This window comes from Chlamydotis macqueenii, chromosome 5 (assembly GCF_036417535.1).
Source record: "Chlamydotis macqueenii isolate bChlMac1 chromosome 5, bChlMac1.mat, whole genome shotgun sequence".
Classification (NCBI taxonomy): domain Eukaryota; kingdom Metazoa; phylum Chordata; class Aves; order Otidiformes; family Otididae; genus Chlamydotis; species Chlamydotis macqueenii.
In genome coordinates, this window is record NC_141560.1 from 72,056,309 (window position 1) to 72,077,513 (window position 21,205).

Sequence of the window (21,205 nt, forward strand, 5' to 3'; positions counted from 1 at the left end):
AGAGCGGCAGCGGCCCGCCCTTCCCCGGCTGCCGGGGGGGGGGAGCCGGGGAGGAGGCTGGCGGCCATTTTGTGGAGGCGGGGGCCGGCGCGGCTCCGCCCGGCGAGGCGGGGCCGGCGGGCGCCATGGCGGAGTGGGGCCGAGGTGCGGGGTAGGGGGGCGGCGGGGCCGGGCGTGGGGTCCCCCCGGTGCCGTTGCCATTTGGGGGGCGGGTGGGCGAACGGCCCCACCGTCCCCTGAGGGGCGTGAGGGGAAGGGGCGCTCCCGCCGCCATTTGAGAGCCCCCCCGGCCCGGGGAGGGGGCGGCCCGTCCGCCCGGCGCCTGCGGGGAGGCGAAGCCGGGAGAGCCCCGAAACGGCAGAGGGGGGCGAAGCGCCCCGGATCTGCTCGGTTCCCCCCGGATCCCGTGTCGGGGCAGCGCTGGAGGCGTCGCTGGGCCACCAAGGCCCTGTGCTGCTTCGAGCAGCTGCGGGGCGGTGGCGGCCTGCGGCGCGTCGGGGTTCCTCACCCGGTCTGTTCGGGGAAAGTTCGGTGTGTTTTTGTCAAAAGGAGTTGGGTGGGGGCGTTTCGTGGGGCAAACCCACGAGGCCATAAGTGTGAGGAGGCCTTCGTGGCCGGCTCACCCACCGCACTGGGTGAGCGGACATACCACTGAAAACTCCTTCTCCTCTTTCTTTGTTTTCCCCAGGTCAGAGTCCAGGTGCCATGGAGGATATGCTGGATGTGGAGAACAAGCGTATGGCAGACAGCCTGGCCGGCAAGGTCACCAGGCTGAAGTCGGTGAGTTGCCGAGTTCGCGTCTGGTGCTGCGGTGAAGGAAGGACGGGCCATCCCTGATCCAGGATGTTCCTGCCGCGTCCTGCCAAGATGCAAGCCTGTAGTCGATACAGAGGGCTTCCTACGTGTCAGTGACTCAGTGTTGGTGATATAAGGGTTAACTGTCGCTTGTGAAATGCCAGGGACGCGGTATGAGTTTCCACTTGCCTTTTGGGGTTTAGCAACACCATCTAATGGGAGTGATGTGGGTTTTGCGGCACTCGGGGAAGGAGTTTTAGGCACAGAGAGAAACATAAATGCCGCACAGAGGGGTATTGCTAAGTGCACCTTCTCAGGAAAAAAGTCACAAAGTTTTGAAAAATACAGGTATCTCTCTGTAAGTGGTGTTCTTAAAGCTAGTTTGCTCCTACTGACATCAAATACTTTGATTTAGAGCTTAATAGATGTGAGTCGCCTCATAGAAGGGAAGACTGAATTCCTGCTGTTGTGTCCCAGCGTTTAAATGCTCCTGTTCTATATATGACAGTTTCAGACAGACAGGCTTTGTTTTCAGCGCTAGATGCGTTAGAGGTTCTCGCTACACTGAAAGCTCATTAATACCCATTTCCTCTCTCATCCTGTGTAGCTGGCTCTGGATATTGACAAAGATGCTGACGAACAAAACCGTTACCTGGATGGCATGGTAAGGAACCAAGGAAATGTGGAAACCGTGACTTTGTTGTGCTGGCTCTCAGCAGTTACCTTAAGTGTGAAACTTTAAGACCAGTTCAAAGTTAGCAGAGGAAATTAGATCCTCATAGTGGGTTTGGCAAACCAGGAATGCAACTAAACCTGTTTCCAGAGGACTTCCTGATCTATAAACATCAGATGCCTAGCAGCTGCTAGTATCACTTAGTCCGAGTGGGCGACACACTCGGAAATACAGTGGAGATGACCTCCTTACCGGGGCTGAAGAGCTGCCTGCTGCGGCTGATGCCGGGAGCTGGGCCTGCTCCTCAGCTGCTCCTGTGAGTTTTGGCGTTGCTGTGTAAATCTGTCAGGGTCACTTTAGCACCTGAAACACCGTCCCCCTTGTCGGGACTTTGTAGGTGACTGCCGTCTTTGGGAGGAGCAGGGCTGAGGCTCTGGGTCCAGGCAGGTTGTTTGGTGCCCCGTTCTGTCATTCTTCACACAGCACCCGTAAAACCAAAATCAGAATAAAGGGTGTAACGGCAAAAGACCTTAAAGGAGAGCCCTGAATCAGCATGGAATTGTGCTTCTGTTACAGAGGTTTTGAAGCATTTCAGGAGCAGCACAGCAGAACCTCTGAGTAGTTTGTGGATGAGGAAAACAGACCAGGAGTCAAAAAGCAAATGCCTGAACTGCGTTAATTTGAGAGCTGTTTGCGACCCTCTGGCGGAGTTGCACATGCATGCATCCTGTGCTGAGGAAAAACAGAACTAACGGCAAGAGATGGCTCCTTTTTCTGTGCTTTGAGCCTGCCCCGCTGCGCACTAATGGCACGAGCTCCAGGCGGGACATCCCCTTTGAGCGCAGCGCTCACTTCTAGCGTCGCTGTTAGCAAGCCCTTCCAGAGCAAGCTGCGTGGGTACAGCTGAGCAGGCCGGCAGCTGGCAGCTACTGTGCAAATGTGTTTTAGCCGGGAAGCGGGAGATCGGTCGGGGATATCTTCATCTGTTTATCATACCTTCATCTTAATTTTCTTTCTGCTTCAGGATTCAGATTTTCTGAGCGTGACTGGCCTGCTAACCGGCAGCGTGAAGCGTTTCTCCACCATGACGCGGTCTGGGAGGGACAATCGCAAGCTGCTCTGTTTTGTTTCAGTGGGACTGATTGTTGTTTTCTTCATCCTCTACTATCTCGTGTCCAAAGCAGGGACCTGAGCTCCTTGTTCTGCACGTTTTACAGCACAAAGCCCACAAGGATTGACAGACGCGTTGACACCTTTCTCGGTCTGCCCCGTGCTGGAGTCTTTGAGATGCTCCAGACAGACCTTCCGCATCGCTTTCCTCCACCAGCTTCTCTTCGTCGTCCTGGCTGGTCTCAGACCCCTCTTTATCAAAGGAGTATGTTTGATTCGAAACGGATTTTTGTGTATAACATGATTTTGACGTTGTTAAATGCTTATGCCTTTTTCTCTTGCCTTGTCCCTGTCCTGCAGCCCGTTTTAAGGGCCACTTTTGTGTTGCCGCCCCCGCTGATACTGGGCGCTAGGCTTATGAGGAGCCGGGGCTGACAGACAGAGACTTGCCAATACGCAGAAGCTGAGTAAACCAGCCGAGCTCTGTACGCTGTGGAGTTTTGGGTGCCGATTTATGAGATTTGAAAGTATAAACGCGCGACTTGCGGCGTGGCAGCTCAGCTGACACCTGGTCTCAGCGTCCCCTTGACTTGCAGACCCGTTGATATCCTTGGTGTTCCCGGGTCGAAATGAAACCTGCGCTGCTTTGAAGTGAAAGTAGCAGTAGATCTGGGCCCCGCTACTCTCCAGTGGCTGCAGTGAAGAGTTGCAGAGGAGCAAGGATTTAAATGCTTCCTTGGTCTTCTCTGTCATCCTTTGGGTAAAGCCGGGGATGGACCCTGCAAGAGAGAAGGGCCAAAGTGCACAACCCGCCTGGATTTACCCAGGTAGGGTATCTCGAGTACCTTACACAGTGCAGCCGCGCTCCCTCAGAGCGGTAAATCAGTGTGGAGAGAACCTGGCAGCCAAAGGCCCAGGTAATTTCGGTCCCGAGGTGCCCTGGTGTTGGAGCCCTTTGGGAAGGCAGAGGCTGCAGTCCAGTGCAGCTCCGGAACGGGCTGTTGGGGTGGTGGTGGGGGGTCGAGGGTTGGTTGGTTTGTTTATTTATGCCTGCAGAGGGTAACCCGAGAAGCTCTTGCTTGGCATTCCCTGGAGCTCTGCAGTGCTGGTGTGAGGGCTGTGCCAGCTCTGTTCACAAAGCAGCCGCTCCCGGTGAACGCGCAGCGCGCGCCCGGTTTCCTCTCCCGAGGGGGCGCACGCGCCTCTGGGGTGCGGCTGCTGGGAGCTCCGTCTTCCCGTCACCCCCTTGCCTTCCGGCGGGCTGCTCGCTCGCGTCACGACCCCGGCTCCATTCTTCCACGGCTGAGTTATTTAAATCCGCCCATGACTGAAGTAAGAGACCTGTAATGTTAGGAACACTGCACCTGTTGGGAGAAAGAAAAAAGAATTTAAAATAAAATGCTCTTTCTCTCTTCAGACCAAGCTCCGCTGCCTGTCGTACAAACCTCTCCCTTCCCAAAGCCGCTGACCCAAGCTGCTGTGCTTCCGCTGGTCCGCTCCCTGTACCAGCCGCTCACGTGTCCTGGTTTTCCGTTTTGAAAGTCTCTGCTGGTTTGGCTCTCTTCTCTGCCTCGAACACCACCGCTGCGGGGGTGAAGCATTGCTGCGCTGGTGCTGCAGTCTCTCTCCCCCACATCAGGGGCTGGGCGTTTCCTTTGCCTTCCCTTTGTGCCGTTAGGAATTCCTTTGTCCTTGGACTGGGTCCGGATCTGTGAATGGGCCGCGTTGTCCTTTGTTCCAGCTGGCCAAACTCTAACAAAATACTACCCAAATGGATTAGGTGGCTTTTTTTTCCACATTTGAGGAAAAACGTGCAGGAAAGGCAAGCAGAAAGGAGGCAGCAATGACTTTCCCTGGTTCTTCTTCCTGCTCCTCTGGTAAGATGCGGCAGCTCCAAGCTCTTTCCGTTTGGAGCAATGACGGGTGAAGTGATGGACTTTGGTTTGCTTTTCTGACGCAGACGACTTCTGATGGAGGGCCCCTGGAACAGCCTGGTCTTCAGAACGGCGGTGCTCTGGCTTTGCCTTTACCGCTGTCAGTACAGCTCTGGTTTCGGAGCGTTTTGCTCAAGTGGATTTTCCCTTGCGCTTACGTGTTAGCAAGGCTACATACCAAGGTGAAATCAGTCGGTCACTGCACTTGAACCGAAGAGAACCTGCTGCCTCAGTTCACTGCTGTCCCTCCGCCGCACGTCTCTGCCGGACAGAAACCCGGCGGGGCGAGCGGCGCTGCCCGGCCGGGAAGGAGCAGGCCGCTCGCAGCTCGGCCGGGCGGGCTCACAGGGTCTGTCGAGCGCTCCCCGAACCAGCGGCTCGCCGGGAGCCGAGCTGCGGCGGGGAGCTGCCGTCGCCCCGCGGCTGCGCTGGCCCGGGTACCGAGCACCCCGCCCGTCAGCCCGGGCCTCCCCGCAGAGGAGGCCTGCTCCTGTTTCAGCGCTTTGTCTCCGCCCCGCCGGGCTCCTCCGGAGCGCACCGGGGAGGCGTTCCGTAGAACCTGCCCCGGCGGTCCCAGCCGGCAGCGGCGGCTGAGGCTCACGCACCGCAGGCGAGTTGTGCGCCCCCGTTCCCGCCCAGCCCCGCTCGGCCCGGCGCTGCCGCCCCCGCCCCCGCCCGCTTCTCCGTCCCCGCCGGCACCGGCAGGGCGCCCGGTGACCGCGGCGGCGGGGAGGAGCCGGCGGAAGTGACGCCGGGGAAGGGCCGGACGTGACGGGGGGGGAGCGGCGGTGCCGGCGCGATGGCGGAGGTGGAGGCGGCGGGGAGCGGCGGCAGCGGCAGCCCCGAGCCCGGCGGCGGCGGCGGGTGGCGGCGTCCCCACGGGCCGCTGCAGCGCTACTACGGCCCGCCCGCGGCGGAGGCGGCGGAGCCCGACCCGGCCCCCGACCCCGCCGACATCAACGGCCCGCACTTCGACCCGGAAGTTTTTCTCACGAAGGTGACCTTTGACCCCAGAGTGCTCCCCCCCCCCCCGGAGCCCCCCAGGCCGTGGCGGGGCCCGGCCCGCAGCCACCCCGGGGGTCGGCCCCGGTGAAATGCGGGGCCCTGAGGGCAGGAGCGCTGCGTTTGTCCGGGGGGCGGCACCGGGCCCTCGGGGGGCTGCGGGGCTCGGGGGGCCCGGGAGGGCGCAAGGAGGCTCCTGGGAGTCGTTTCCAGGCCCCGGGGGGGCGGCTAGGGCTCCCCGGGTGCGAGTTTGGCTCTGACGGGGAGGCCCCGGGGGGCAGGCGGGGGTCCAGGGGGCAGTTAGAGCCCCGGGGGGGGGGGCAGCTGAGGACCCGGGTGGGGGGGGGGCAGTGGGATGCTGCAGGGCGTAAATGGGGGGGCGGCGGCGGGCGGGGGGCCGTTGTGCAGCCGTTGCCCCCCTCCAGGTGCGCAGCGAGTGCCCCCTGGGGCAGCTGTTGGCCCGCGAGGCGGCGCTGGACCGCGAGATCCGCGCCCTGGACAGTGACATGCAGACGCTGCTCTACGAGAACTACAACAAGTTCATCTCCGCCACCGGTGAGCGCCCAGCGCGGGGGACCCCGGCGTCCGGCAGCGGCCGGGGGGCCGGGGCAGCCGGGGCAGCCAGCCGTCCGCTTCCTGCCCCCCAGACACCATCCGAAAGATGAAGGTCGACTTCCGGCGCATGGAGGCAGAGATGGACGATTTGGCCGCCAACATGGCGGCCATCAGCAGCTCCAGCGCCCGCGTCAGCGCCGCGCTGCAGGACCGGCACCGCCGCGGCGCCCAGCTGGCTGGTACGGGGAGGGTGCGTGCCGCGGGCGCGCCTGGGGCTCGGGGCAGGCCCTGGGGGGCGGATCTGGGGGTTCTGGGGCAGAACCGGGGGGTCGGAGGGCAGAAAATGGCGGGGAGGGCTGAGGGGCAGAGCCGGGGGGCGGGGAGCCCCCACGGGGCACAGATCTGGCGGATGAGGGCGGCTAGCAGGGTGTTGGGAGGCACCGGGGGCAGCCCCAGGGCGTTGGCAGCAGATAGCGGGGTGGGGTGGGGGCTGAGGGGCAGATCTGGGGGTGGGCGGACCCCGGGGGGACAGATTCAGCTCCTGGCCCCGCCCACATTGTCTAACCCCGCCCCTTTCTTGCCCCCCCGCCTGGCCGTGCCCCCGACACCCCCGGCGCCCAGGGGTGCAGGCGCTGCTGCGGAAGCTGCAGTCCCTGGTGGAGGTGCCGGGGCGGCTGCGGCGGTGGGCGGCGCCGGGGGGGGAGCCTGCGCGCGCCCTGCGCTGCCACGCCCGCGCCCGGGCCGTGCTCCGCCACTACCGCCACCTGCCCTCCTTCCGCGCCATCGAGGACGAGAGCCACGCCATCATGGCTGACCTGGCCCAGCGCCTGCGCGCTCGCCTCCGGTGCGTTCACTCCGGAGCCTGCCGACAGCAGCTCCGGGAAATGGGGTTTTGGGGGATGTTCACTCTGGAGCCTACTGATGACAGTGCTGGGAAACAGCCTTGGGCTGGTATTTCACTCGGAGACTAACGCCAGCCGTGCCAGTTATGGCCTTCTTGGGGGAGCGGTGGTGGTTGTCCTGCGTTAACTCTGAAACCTACTGATAACAGCTGCAGGAGACAGCTTTGCAAGGGGTCGGAGGTATTAAACCTGGAGCCTCATGATAACTGCTCCTAAGAAGCATCCGGGGAGGGGGGCGTTCACCCCGGCGCATCCTGAGAGCAGCCCGGGACCCCTCCCTTGGGCAGGACAGTCCCGATGAGCTTCAGTGATTTTTCCATTGCTGTAGCGCTGCCAGCCTGGGACATGCTGACGCTATCGCGTGTCATTTCCCCCTTTTGATTCTGGAGTAATTGCTGTTTACTCTGAAGCCTACCGATGACTTTTATCGCTCGTTCCCTGTTTTCCTGCTGTGCCGCTGTAAACCCCGGAACCTCCCACCGTCCCCACGTAACCTGCTCGTCTCCGCGCCCGCAGGGATGAGACGCTGGACCCCAAGGAGCTCACCGAGTGCGTGGAGATGCTGCTGCAGCTGGAAGAGCCGCCTGAGGAGCTGTGCCAGGAGTTCCTGAGCCACGCCGGCGCCCGCCTCGAGGCCGAGCTGGCGGCGCTGGAGGCCGAGCTGCCCCCGGCCGACCCCTCCGGCACCGCCGCCACGCCGCCCCCCGCCTCCGACATCCTCGACTTCGTCGACCGCGGCAGCTCGGCCTTCGTGGGCACCCTGTGCCTCCTCGCGGCTTCGTACCGCAGCCTCTTCGAGGGGCGCCCGGGGGCTGGCGGCGGCCGCCTGGAAGCCTTCGCCGCCGCGCTCACCGCCCGCTACTTCGAGCTGCTGGAGCGGCGCCTGGCGCTGGAGCGGGGCCTGGGCGACACCTCGCTGCTGGTGCGGGCGCTCGACCGCTTCCACCGCCGCCTGCGCGCCCTCCTGGAGCTGCTGCCCGCCGCCGGGGCCGAGGCGGGCGCCGCGCTGGTGGCCCGGGCGGCGCGCGAGCGGGTGGATCGCTACCTGCGGGCGCTGCAGACCTTCTTCCTGGGGTGCCTGGGCGACGTGCGCCAGGCGCTGGCCGCCCCCCGGCCCCCCGGCAAGGAGGGGCCCGGCCTGCCCGACCTCCTGGCCACGCTGGCCTCCTCCGTCCTCGGCCAGCTGAAGGCCGTGCTGGCCTACGTGCAGCTCTTCACCGCCAAGGACGTCGCCTTCGCCAGCCTGCCCTACTTCAAGGTGGGCCGCGGGGCGGCGCGGGGGTGACGGGGGCGGTCTGGGGTCGGCACCGGGAGGCCGGGGGGTTGCACAAGGCAGTTGGGGGTCAGCGGGGCGGCTTGGAGCTTGCGTGGGGCAGTTGGTGGGTTTTCCGCGCCCCGGAGTGGTATTTTTGGGGTGTGACCCGCTGTTCTTCTGGCAGGGGGAGTTCTGCGTGGAGGCGGTGCGCGAGGGGCTGGTGGTGGCCTTCGTGCGCTGGCTCTGCCGCACCGCCCGGGGCTTCGCCGACGGCCCGGCTGAGCGGGGCGCCCCCGCGGCACCCCCAGCCCTGCTGCTGCTCCTCGCCCGCCTCTGCCTTGACTACGAGGCCACCACCGTCAGCTACATCCTCACGCTCACCGACGAGCAGTTCCCCCCCCAGGTGAGCCCCCCAACTGCCCTGGGTGGCCCCAGAATGGACCTCGGGGGACCCTGAATGTCCCCAGATGTCACACGATGGCCCTGCACCCCCAGTCAGGACGCAGCGGTGGGCACCCTGGCGTGCGTGGAGGCCTGGGGGTCTTCTGTGTCCCCCGACGCGTCGCTGAGTGGACCTAAAACGGTCTGATCGTCCCCAGAATGGCCCCGCGTTCCCCTGTGGCCCTGTGTCCACCCAGGATGTCACGGTGGGGACAGTGGTGCGTGGGGCAGTATGGGGATCTTCCTCCTGTCTGTGTGTGCCCCTAAATGCCCCTGGGGGACCCCAGAACGTCCTCACGTCCCTCCCGGTGCCCTGCTGCGGCGCCATGTCCAGCCAGGATCTGACCCTGGGGGTGGCAGTGCACACGGAGGCAGAAGGGGCCTCACTTGTGTCAGGGTCTCTCAGATGTCCCCAAGGGCACCTCAGCATGACCCCACGTCCCCCCCACAGCCCCCCAAGGGTACGGGGACGGCAGTGATGCTGCTGCAGGTGGGGTGGCCTGGAGAGCATCCTGTGTGTCCCCGATGTCCCTGTGCCCCCAAGACATCGGATGCTGGAGGCACAGGGGGCGTCCCCACGCGTTCCCGTGTCCCTCGTGTCCCCAGGCCGCGGGGCCGTGGTGACGGTGGGGACAGCGCTGTGCGCGGAGGTGCGGGGGGTTCCTATGTGTCTCCCTGTCCCTTGGACCACCAGGACTCGGGCCCAGCAGTGACACCAGGACCGGCGCTGTGCGCGGAGGCGCGGGGGGCGGCGCAGCGGCTGCTCGACCACTACGTGCAGGTCCAGGGTGCCGCGGTGGCACAGATGCTGAGGAAGAGCGTGGAGACGCGAGACTGGCTGGGCACCGTCGAGCCGCGCAACGTTCGTGCCGTCATGAAGCGCGTGGTCGAGGACATCACCGCCATCGACATCCAGGTTGGGCACACCAGGAGCCCAGAGGGCCTGAGGGGGGCCTGACATTCCCGGGGGGCCCAGAGGGTCCCCGAAGGGTCCGGAGCGATCCTTGAGGTCACTGCAAGGTCCTTGAGGCTCTTTGGGGGTCCCAGAGGGGTGCCAGAGGGTATTTTGGGTGGATTCTGGCATACCAGCGCTGAGGGCGCGGTGCCGCAGGTGGGGCAGCTCTTCGAGGAGGGAGTGCGGCGGGCGCAGAGCAGCGACTCCAGCCGGCGCGCCTTCTCCGTCTACAGCAGCTCGCGCGCAGCGGGGCGCTACGCCCCCAGCTACACCCCCAGGTCAGCCCCGCACCCGGTGCCACCCCCCGGGCCACCCTGCGTCCACCTGCGCTAACCGCTGCATCTCCCCCGTGACCCTCTTCAAGTCCCCGAGCTGTCCCAGCATCCCTCCCACCATCTCCACATCCCGTGGCTGTCCCAGTATCCCCTGACCATCCCCGTCTGTCCCCAGGCTGTCCCAGTATCCCCTGACGATCCCATGCGCCTTGTGTCCCGTCGTCGTCTTGTCTCTCGCTGTCCTTGCCCATCCCCATGTTCCCTGACTGTCCCCACATCCACCGCCCGTCGTCATGGTCCTGTCCTTGTGTCCCCAAACCGTCCCACTGTCCCCTGACTGTCCCTGCAGCCTCCGGCCATCTCTGTGTCCCCATCCCCGTGTCCTGGCCGTCCCTGCGTCCCTGCCCCCGCACCCCTGGCTCTCTCAAGCACCTGGCTGTCCCCGTGTCCCTGACTGTCCTGCTGTCACTGTCCCCAGCGCCCCCATGGACACCCACCTGCTCAGCAACATCCAGAAGCTCTTCTCCGAACGCATTGACATCTTCAGCCCTGTCGAGTTCAACAAGGTGAGGCCGCGGGGCCGTCCCCGTGTCCCCAAGGGCCCCCCAGGGTCTCTCACCTGCCCACCTTCCCGGCTGCCACCTGTCCCTGGTGTCCCTGAGAGCCAGCTGTTGGGGCCCGTGGGGCTGCTGACCGCAACAGGGGTGTTCCCGCTGAGGCTCCCTGTCCTAGGTGTCAGGACGCGGGGGGTCCCGGGTGAGGGTGTCCCCATGTCCCTGTGCTCCCAGCGGCCAGGCCAAGAGTGTCCCTGTGCCCCTGTGCCACGTCTCCTCCATGTCCCATGCGGCCAGGCTTGGGAGCGGCAGCCAGCACAAGGGTGTCCCTCGTGTCGCCCCCGCTGAGGGGATTTGGGCCACGTGTCCCCGGTGTCCCCACATGCCACGTGTCAGGACTCCGGGGATCCCGGGGTTTGAGCGTGTCCTAGGAGCTGCTGGCCTGGAGAGGGGAGCCCCCGGTGTCCCCACACCCTGGTGCAGATGTGACTGGGAGCGTCCCCGCGCCCCAGGTGTCGGTGCTGACAGGGATCATCAAGATCAGCCTGAAGACGCTGCTGGAGTGCGTGCGGCTGCGGACGCTGGGGCGCTTCGGGCTGCAGCAGGTGCAGGTGGACGGGCACTACCTGCAGCTCTACCTCTGGCGCTTCGCCGCCGACGAGCGGGTGGTGCAGGGGCTGCTGGACGAGGTGGCCGCCAGCGCCGCCCACCGCTGCCTCGACCCCGTCCCCATGGAGCACAGCGTCGTCGAGCTCATCTGCGAGCGTGGGTAGGAGACGGGGACGCGCGGGGGCGGGTGGAGGTACGGGACGTGGCATCGCGTAGCAGGGAGACGCAGGGGCTCGGGACGTCTGTGTCACCATGGGGCGCAGCCGAGCAGGGACAGCTCGGGGAGGGCAGCCGTCTCTGGGGTCCTGTTACGTCCTGGGGATAGACCTGTACCCCGTGAGCCCCCGCACACGCATGGTGACACTCCACGTGTCCTCGCGCACGCGGCAGTGCACAAGGACGGCCCATGTCCCCACGCAGGGCCACCCCGTCCCCACACCCACAGCAGATCACCCCGTGTCATCAGCCCCACAGGCCAGCCCTGCTAACACCCCACATTGTCCCCCACCCCAGCGCCGCCCTCGCTGTGTGCTGACGCCCCGTGTTGTCCCCGCGGCCCCAGTGTCACCCCCTCACGCCTGGGAACACCCTGGGCACAACCCCTTTGTCGCAGCCGGGGACAATAAATAAAACACTGAGCGGTGCCTCGTGTCCCCTGCCTGTGCTTGGGGTGGGGACGGGACGCGGCAGGGACAGGGGCCTGGCTCCTGGGGGAGGCAGGGGGAGGGTGTGGGGATGGGGGGGCACCTGTACCCCACGGGGCGCCGAGGGGGTGGCCCCACGCGCAGCCTCGCACAAGCACCCCTCAGCTTCCCCTCGCAAACCCCTCGCACGCGCACCCTGCGTGCACGCGGTGCCTTGCCCGCGCACCCCAGGAGCGTCCAGGCGCTCCCATGAGCGGCCTGGGGCCCTCGGGCAGCCGCCTCGCCCGCGCGCAGCGCCCTGCACGGGCAGGGGGCTGCCTGCCTGCGCTCCCCAGCTGGCTGCGGGACCTCGGCGGGGCCAGCGCTGCTCCGCGGCTCCCGCTCGGCGAGGCCGGGGGGTGCGGGAGGGAAGGGCCGTGCTGGAGAAGCAGCCCCTGAGCGCGGTGTTACAGCCCGCAGCCCCTGCGCCCCTCTGTCGTTCAGGATCCTGTCCGTGACGCCCATGTGAAAAACGTCACGGCCCGCTCGGGACTCGCGATGGTTCTTTAGTGCGATCTCGCAGCGCAGAATTACGGCGAACACGCCAGAGGGGCTGGCTTCAATCAAACAGCACAGACTTGATTGTTTTGCCCGTAAAGCGGCGCGCGATAGCTGAAAGGGAGGGAAAAGGAAAAGTAAAGATAGGGGAAAAAAAGGGGAATAGCTACCACCGCGGGTCCAAGGCGTCCCTACGGTCCCAGGTCCAGGCAGCGTCCCGCCGGTCCTCACGCTCGGTGTCGATGTCGATCGTGGTGGGGAGAGCTCTCCGGGGGCTCGCTGTTAGGGGCCGACCTTTTCTGCCAAGTACCAAGCCCTGCTCCTCCTTTGCTCTGGGGAGCTCCGCCTGTTCCGGCCCTTAGGACAGAAGTGCGGATTTTGAGCAAAGTTCAGTTAAAGGCACGTTCTCAGCGCCGGTTTTGAGACAGCAGCTGTGATCCATCCTCCTCGACAGCAGCTGCTCGGTGATCTCTGCCAGCCCTGGCGCCAGGGCCGAGCCGTGGCACCCCCGCGCCGCTCTGCGCCATCTCAAGGGTGTTGTACGTTTTGTGGTCAGGCCAGAGCCGGCCTTGTCCATAACAATTCTGCTCCTGGGAAAAACAACTGCGTCTCGGGCAGGCTGCTGGCAGCAACGCGTGTCCAGCTGCGAGCTGACCGCAGGCCGCACCAAATCCGCGGTCCAGCTGGAGGGCCTCCATGGCGAGGCTGAGCCAATGCTGATTTTCTGACCCACCCTTACGGGCGGCCCCTGGATGCGAGCGACGGAGGAACGTACGACAAAGACTCAATATGAGTAATAAGCGTAGTTCCATTTATTAGTCCCAGATGCGCATATTTATATTGCTAAGATAAAATATGCCTACTAGTCATTGCGTGATTGGCTTAAGCTCTAATGGTTACATTTGCATATCCCTCCTACTTGCACTTAGCTAATCTGGATGTCCGTTAACCTGGAAAGTCCTGTACTTTTCATGTTTTCACTTCTCAAAGTTGTTTGCAATCTTCTTCAAGGTTGCTTCGTTTACTTTCTCACAGGAAGCTTCATTACTTTCTCACAGGCGGCCTCATTATTTTCTCACAGGTGGCTTCAGTACTTTCTTACAGGCGGCTTCAGCGATGTCCTTGAGGCCTGCTGCTCACAAACATAGCAATTCCGTTCGGTCTGGATTGTTCACTAAGTGCCCCTGGTACTCCAGGTATCCAACACCTGGAAACGGTGCTCGCCGGCTCCGCGCCGAGATGAAGGGTGCGCGCAGGGGCCGGGGACAGCAGGCACCCAGAGCGTTGTACCGGGAATGCTCCCCGAGCTGTCCCGTGCAGGGACGAGCGGCGGGGTGGGACAGGAACGGGCTGACAGCAGTCAGAGCGCCCTGATGGTCACAAGCCGTAAAAGCCAGGGAGCGAGACCCTTGGTGGGCGCTAACCAAAGCCCCGGGTAACGCCTGGGGGCGTTAACTCAGAGCGCGACACCCTCGGGCGGGACCCTGGGGACCCTCGCGCTGCAGCTGTCAAAACTTGCACACCGCTGACAGAATCAGACGGCTCCAACTTCCCACCCCCATCCAAACCCTCCCAGGGAGACCGGAAAAGCCGCTTCATCTGTCTCCGGGCCATCGAAGGGGAAGAGCAGGGTTTGCTGTGAACATCAGCTGCTTTATTTCGACACCAAAGTCGGCTCCGACGTTTGTGCGCGCTGCGACGAGCGCGGGCAGGACAGCGCAGGCCTTTGAAACGGAGGCTGCCGTTGGCCCAGCTGGCAAAGGCGGGGGCACGCCGCAGCCTGCCCTGGGACCCGTGCACGCTGCTGCTCAGGTCTTTTTTCCCCTTGGGACCCGCAGGAGCTCCCGCAGCCGAGGAAAGGTGTCCACCAGCTTCTGGAGTGGAAACGGGCAGCAGCTAAACCTGCTTGGTTGCGTTTGTATTGGCCTCGGGCTCTGCCAGGGGGTCCAGGCGGTGAGAAAGTGACTCCGTGCCCGCGATGTCGGAGTATCTGTCCCTGCCGGGCGCAGCCCCATCGGCACGAGGATCCAGCCATAGAAGTGCTGGGGGGAGGTGTAGATTCCCTGACGGCCTGCGCGGGCACACGGCAAGAATCGACACCTGCCTTTGGCACCCAGCGGGTAACGGCCGCTCCCAAGAGATACGGCCACACCTGGCTAAGGCAGAGCCCCCGACAGCAGGTTCTGCTTACAGCCCCCAGCCCAGCTCGCCCTCCCCAGGAAAAGCAAACACAGCTGAAGGGGCAGCTGGAAAACAGACCCAGAGCAGACATGCCGGGTGTCCACGTGCACGCCCACGTTATTATACGACCCCGGCGCTACAGGAGTGCGCGGCTCCTTGGCGAAAGGCAAAAATCGCATCCGTTCTGCCCTCGCTGCTGCCGTGCAGAGCTCACCAAGGTCTGGCCCTGCGAGCTGGACGTCCCCGGCTCCCCATCAGCCATATGATGCGACAGGACACAGGACAGGCACCAGCGGCCTCTGTGATGTCACAGTGCGTCCCCACGACGAGCCGGGGCCACCTGGCAGCTGAGACCACAACCTCTCCTGCCCCATCGCTGCCTGCCCTCAGTCTCGCCGCACCCTGCGACCGAGAGCTGCAGCAGCCGACAGGCTCGTCTGTGCCCGCTCGGACGGTCAAGGCTGAGAAAGCGGAAGCGTTGCTGCTCCTCCCGAGGAGGCTTCCCAGCGCGGCTCTGTCAGGAAGGCCCTGAGCGACTTTCTGCTGTTGCCGCAGGCTTTGCGGGTGCCTCCAGCATGGACGGAGCCTGGGTGGGCACCTGGAGACCTCACCGCCCGCGCGGCCCCGTCGCGGCCCAGTTCACGGGCCCGGGCCCCAAGTACTCCATCCCTGGGACAACAGGTAAAAGCACCGTCGCGAGGAGGGGCGGCACGTCCGCCGCCTCCAGGGGACGAGCGGCCACAGCTCCGTTCCCCTCTGCGCCAGGCCCCCGTGCTCTCGGCCGCAGCAAGGACACGGGCTGGCCAGAGGAAGGCTCAGGCCGCTGATGGGAGCGCCCGGGAAAGGGCCGCGGGCTCTGCGGAGCACGGAGGGGGCCTTAGCGGCACCGTAACCCGGAGCGCACAGGAGGAAGGCTGTTCTCCTCGTCCCTTTCTTCTCTACGGGTATTGAGGTTTCTTTCCATCGGGCCTCCGGGAAAGCAAACCATGAGAGATGTGATCTTCACGGTTGCTTTAAGTTGGCTCGCAACTGTTTTGGGGCGTAGTTCTTTGCGCCAGTAGCATTCTGGCCATACTGCGGTTAGCCGCACAGCGCCGGGAGCCGTTGCGCCTTTGGAGCGGCCCGCTGGCGTCATTCTTGAGGGAAGAAGTCGCAGGGGAGGGGAATTTGTTGAGGCCGGCGACTCCAGCTGCCCCACGCAGAAACTGGCTTTCAAAGCACAGTTGCGGGCAGGTGGCCTTTCACGGGCTTTTCTTGCCAGGTTACCGGGATCACAATCCCACCAAAACCAAGGCCCCCGCGTACACATTTCGAGGGGCCGGCTCCCTGGTCACAGAGAGCTGCTCGCCCGGCCCCAGGTACTACGTCCAGTCCTCCATCACCAGGAACGGGAAGTACGTGGCTCCAGCACAGCCCATCTGCGGGCGCCACAAGATAAGGACAGAGGTCACCCCTGGACCCAGTGAGTACTGTTTCTCCAGCACTTCTTCCGGCCAAGCCAAGCGCGCCTCGCTGTCGCCCTGCGCTAGCGGGCTACCAAGGCATCAGCTCACGCCCGGAAGGAGCCTCGGAGGGTTCCGGAGAGAAAAGAAACAAGGCTGAGCGCCGCCTCCTGCCCTTTCCTCTTCGGCCTGGGGCAAAGAGCCCAACTTCACTGCTCTTCTCCGCTTCTCCTCCGCCCAGGCGACTACTCTGTCGACGAGGCCGACAAACACCGCTACAGACGCGCGCCGGCGCACTCCATGGTCTTCCGGCACGAGACTAAGGACGAGCGCTCTCCAGGTAAGGAACTGGGAGCCACGCGCCCCTGCAGCCTGCGTGTGCTCCAGGGAGCATCTGCTGGACAGCTTTTTCAACGGCCCCAGGGACGGGGCTCCGCAGCAGGCCGCAAGGCTCTCTTGACACGCTTCCTGATGTCCCAGAGCGCCAGCTCTCCCATCCCACACGAGAACCGGCAGCTGGGGCTCGGAGCCACTGACGCTGCGCCGCGGGCGGTGCAAGGTGGAGGCGACCCAGGGAGGGGCAGGACGTCCTTCCTGCTCCTCTCCGCGCCGGGCGCCGCTCCTCTCCCCGCAGGACTCGCTCTCTGCCTGTTCCCCCTCCAGGTCCTGGCACCTACACCCTGCCCAGGCTGCTGGGGCCCCGCACAGCCTACACCCACGCCAGCCCGTGCTACTCCATCCGGGGGAAGAGCAAGCCCTGTGCTGGAGGCCTCCCCGAGGTGAGCTACGCTCCTCCACTCTCTGGCCGCAGCAGCTGAAGCTCAGCCGCTCCCTCGGGGCAGGAGGGCTCCAGCGCCTGCTGCAGCCTCTCGTAACGCACCTTTGCCTGCACCGGCGGCAGAACCCCAGAAGCCGCGGATCCCTGGCTCTCCGCTGCCAGCAGCGGGAGAGGGGAGGCTCTGCCGGCACCCGCAGCCCCTCGCTTTCCAACACGGACCGCTTTGGCGGGGCAAAGCTCGTCGGCACTAACGGGAATCGCCCTCCTCCTCTGGGAACTCTGCCTCTCGGCAGGGGATCAGGAGGCGCCCTGGTTCCCCTCGCTTCCCTGGCCGGCCAGCCCAAGGAGCGCGGCCCGCGTGGGCGCCCGGCGAGAATCGCCGCCCGCCTTTGGTACCCAGCAACCTCCCGCCTCTCTTACAGACGCCAGGTCCTGCTGCGTTCCCCAAGGTGGAACTGGACGTCTACAAAACCAGGGCTCCCAAGTACACCATGCCGCTCAAAACCAAACTTGCCGGCGACCAAACGGTGAAGCCGGGGCCGGCAGACTACCACCTGGGAAAGGTAAGGCAGCCTGCCCGCCTCTCCTCCTCCGCTTTGCCACGAGCAGCCCTTCCGCATCCGCCCGTGCCGACGGGGCTCCTGGGAACTCGACGCCTCGCTGCAGCCACCGCCCGCGGGACAGCAGCCCGGCTGCCTTGGCCCAGAGCCGAGCAGAGGCAGGCCAGACAACGCGGCTCTGCCTGCCCGGTAGCCCAGCCATTCCACGCCGCTATGCGTGCACACATCACAAGCTCTTCGGGAGCAGGCGCCGCCGCCGAAGGGACGAGCAGACCTGGCTTGCGCACTGGGCATCGGCGGGGAGGGCAGGGGCGTCCGGCCAGGCCTGGCTGGAGCTAGAAGGCCTCTGGACTTGAGCAAGTTCCACCGCCAGCTCGGCTGCCGCTCTCCAGCTGGGCTCGCCCCGCCGGATGGCGCGGCCGTGGGGCTCCATTTGCCTCAGAGGCACGATCCGTTCTTTGAGCGGCCTCCTGAAAACCTTCCACGGGTGTATTTTGGCCGCCCCTGAGGTCCTTTCCTCTTGCCTTTACGTTCCTCCCCAAGAAGGGGAGAAACGCCACCGGGGAGCAGCAGCAGACCATCACAATGTCCTGATGACGCAGGAGGTTTCCAGCAAGCGCGCCGTGGGCACGGGGGCAGTCGGCTGCAAGCGCCCCGGCGCGCCGACAGCAACGCAGGACAAATGGCCGAGGCACACAGAGCGACTCGTTACGCCGGGCGGCCTTCCCTGATGATGAGCCTTCTGGAGAAGGTGGCGGCACCACGGTCACCTTTTTTTCTTCTCACTTTTCCCCTCTAGGTGACGCTGACCAAGCCCCGGGCACCTGCTCCCACTTTTGGTCTCCGGCATTCCCCCTACGTGGCCCCTCTGATATGAGTCCGATAAGAACATGCGCCCAGAGATCGTCTCCGTGCACCTTCTGCGGGGAGAGGGGCTGTGTGAGCGCCAACCGTCGGCTCGCTCGCTTCACGTCCGTGCCTCGGCTAAAACACCGCAAGCCGAGGACAAGGGGAGAGCTCCGGCACCGACAGCGGGAGCCAGGCAGAGCTCCGACGGCGCCGTTTCCCCCGACCGGAGCGAAGCGCTGCTCCGCGAAAGCAGTCCGGCCCTGCCCCGCGCTCTCCCACCCCCCGGCCCGGCGTCCCGCAGGCACGGGCTCGGCCCCAAGGCCCCAGTCCATCTCGGCACCCGCCTTGCCGGTGCGCACGGGCGGCTGCTCTCCAGGGAAGGAACGCCGCGCGGGGAAGCTCGGAGCCGTGCCTCTCCTACCAGGATGTCCAGCTGGCCCCACCACAGTCAGGGCCACCAGGCTTTTCTTCACGGGTTTCCTGGGTCACAATCCAGCCAAAACCAAAGCCCCAGTACGCTTTTCGAGGGGCCAGACCTCTGGTCACACAGAGCTGCTCTCGGCGTCCTTGGGACGATGTCCAGCCCTCCATCAGCACCTCAGGACTGGATGGGCACAGGGAGACCTTGCTGCCACCTGGCCATGACTGGGCCACCAGGCTTTTCTTCATGGGTTTCCTGGATCACAATCCAACCACGACCAAAGCCCCAGTACACGTTTTGAGGGGCCAGACCTCTGGTTGCGGAGAGCTGCTTGCTGGGCCCCAGGTATCTCATCCATCACCAGAACGGGAAGTACGTGGCTCCAGCACAGCCCGCCTGCGGACGCCACAGGATAAGGATGGAGGTGACCAAGTGAGTACCGTTTCTCCAGCACCTTTGGGCAAGACAGGCGCACCTTGCTGTCCTGTGCTGGTGAAGTGACCCGGCCTGCCTCCCGGGCCTGAGCCAGAGCTGACCCGTGCTGATGCGCATCGCAGCAGCATTGTGGTGGTGGCGGCACTCACTTAGTGGGTACGCGCAGTGTGAGGAAATACCTCATACGAATGACGCGGATCACGCCCCAGGCACCTGCTCCCGCTTTCGGACTCCGACGTTCCTGCTGCACCGCTTGTCTCCTATGGGTATCTGACCAGCTGCACCTGCAAACTGCGCTTACTCTGTCCCACTGCTTCGTGTGTAAAACCCTACGAATGTGTCTGCTGCTGAGACCTGCCAGCCTCTTGTCCTCAACAATTAACTAATTTTAATAGCTCTCCCGGTTCTGCAAGGATTTCTCACTTTTGCTGCAGGTTTGTTAGCTGTCAAGTGTCCCAGCTGAGTTAACTGTATAGTTCTGTTTCCTTGAGTGTTAATTAAAAAAAAGTTCTGTATATGATGTTGTCGTGGTTTTGTTAGTGAGGGAGGGCCTAAGGTGGTAGCTTCTGTAGGAAACTGCTAGAAGTCGCTCCCCTTTGTTCAGTGGACTCGGCCGGGCCTAGGGCGGACCTGCTGCTGGCCAAGGCCGAGCCGATTGGTAGCAGAATGTCTCGTGATAACGCCTCTGCGATAACGTATTTAAGAATGGGAAAACAGAAAAAAAAGAGAGAAGAGAAGATGTGAAGAAGCTGAGCGGGGGCAGAGGCGCAGAGGGGGAGGCGCAGGCCTCATGGGCCTTGCAGGCCTCACCCTCTGGCCTCTCGCCAGGCAGCCGATTGGGCCCGACTCGGTCTGGCCCAGCTGCAAGAAGTGGAGAGGAGATGAGAAGTGAATGAGATGTAAAAAAAAGATCCTGAGAGACATCTACCAGCCTGTTGTGAGGAACGGCTGCAGACGCCAAGGTCAGTTCAGAAGGAGGGGGAGGAGTAATGCGACTCCTGGCCAAGATTCCCCTGCAGCCTGTGGTGACGACCATGGTGGAGCAGGTTGTCCCCCTGCAGCCCATGGAGGTCCACGGAGGAGCAGAGATCCACTTGGAGCCCGTGAAGGACCCCGTACCAGGGGAGGTGGGTGCCTGAAGGCAGCTGTGGCCCGTGGAGGGCCCGCTGGGACAGCTGTTCTGGAGAGACTGCACCCGTGGAAGAGATGACCCACGCCGGAGCAGTTCCACGAAGGACTGTGGCCCGTGGGAGGGACCCCACGATGGAGCAGGGGAGGAATGTGAGGAGTTCTTCCCCCGACCATGAAGCAGCGGCGTAGAACAACATATGATGAACTGACTGCAACCCCCATTCCCTCTTCCCCCCTGTGCCGCTCGGGGGGGGAAGGTAGTAGAGATAATGTTAAGCTTGGGAAGAGGGAGGGGTGGATGGAGGTTATCTTGTTCTCTGTCTCATTATCCTGCTGTTTGTAGTAATAAATGAATAGTTTTCCCCAAGTCGAGTCTGTTTTGCCCGTGACGGTAACTTTAAGGATTTCTCCCTGTCCTTATCTCAAACCTTGAGCCGTTTTTCCTTATATTTTCTCTCCCTGTTCTCTCAGAAGGTGGGGGGAGTGAGAGAGAGACTGCGTAGTCTGGTCCGATCGGGGCTGAACTACGACAGATGTGTCTGTATGTGAACCCTGCCCTCACTTTCCTCTCTTCTCATGTCACAGCTTGTTCCTGCAAAGGGTGAATCTTATTTTTTTTTCACTCTATTTTTTCCCACGTGTTATTTCAGACACCTGGAGCACAGCGGGAAGCAGTGCTTCCCCAAGGACAGGCACCGATTTCTCTCACTGTTAAATGGGAAGCGTCAAAAGAGGCTTCCAAACACCCGGCCGCACATAATCCCCAGCACTGCTGAAGAAACCCCCCAGGAGCTCATGGTCGTGTTTTGCACGCCTTGTTTTCCAGTGTCATGGCTTCATGCTATCGTCATTAACAACGGTGTGTTTCTGGCAATTTCTTGTCAGGTCCCATGGGGTTACTATTGTTTTTACCTCCTCGCCTAGCTCACAAGGAGCTTGTGGGAGTGTGAGCTCTGCCATTCCCGTCTTCCTAACCTGCAGTCGCGTTACGAGTATGATCTGCAGTCTGGCATTTCTCTCCAGGGCTCTTAAGCCTTTTATGCACTTTGTGAGTGTTAAACTGTGCCATAAACACCCCTCATAGAGGGGTTAAAAAAAAAAAGCGCCCCAAACTGAGCACGGAGGGAGTGCAGTGGGTTGAAAAGAAACAAGCTCTCAGCCCCTCTG

General features: G+C 63.4%; 3 protein-coding genes across 3 annotated transcripts; all 3 read left to right on the forward strand.

Moving 5' to 3' along the window:
• The first annotated feature begins 15 nt into the window (after positions 1-15).
• Positions 16-2,898, forward strand: BET1L (Bet1 golgi vesicular membrane trafficking protein like). Its single transcript, XM_086748324.1, has 4 exons — positions 16-144; positions 689-780; positions 1,403-1,459; positions 2,493-2,898. The coding sequence occupies exons 1-4, from the start codon at positions 126-128 to the stop codon at positions 2,658-2,660; spliced, it is 336 nt and encodes a 111-aa protein (XP_086604450.1). The 5' UTR covers positions 16-125; the 3' UTR covers positions 2,661-2,898.
• Positions 2,899-5,303: 2,405 nt separating this feature from the next.
• VPS51 (VPS51 subunit of GARP complex) lies at positions 5,304-11,342 on the forward strand. The gene is made up of 10 exons (XM_086749952.1): positions 5,304-5,509; positions 5,940-6,069; positions 6,162-6,308; positions 6,691-6,913; positions 7,488-8,229; positions 8,411-8,629; positions 9,362-9,583; positions 9,779-9,900; positions 10,376-10,463; positions 10,964-11,342. Exons 1-10 carry the CDS (start codon positions 5,312-5,314, stop codon positions 11,222-11,224), a joined length of 2,352 nt encoding a protein of 783 aa, XP_086606078.1. The 5' UTR covers positions 5,304-5,311; the 3' UTR covers positions 11,225-11,342.
• A 3,428-nt stretch (positions 11,343-14,770) lies between these two features.
• On the forward strand, positions 14,771-18,402 carry LOC147600706 (ciliary microtubule associated protein 1A-like). The gene is made up of 6 exons (XM_086749647.1): positions 14,771-15,103; positions 15,684-15,884; positions 16,106-16,204; positions 16,528-16,643; positions 16,894-17,205; positions 18,002-18,402. The coding sequence occupies exons 1-6, from the start codon at positions 14,998-15,000 to the stop codon at positions 18,077-18,079; spliced, it is 912 nt and encodes a 303-aa protein (XP_086605773.1). The 5' UTR covers positions 14,771-14,997; the 3' UTR covers positions 18,080-18,402.
• Positions 18,403-21,205: the final 2,803 nt, after the last annotated feature.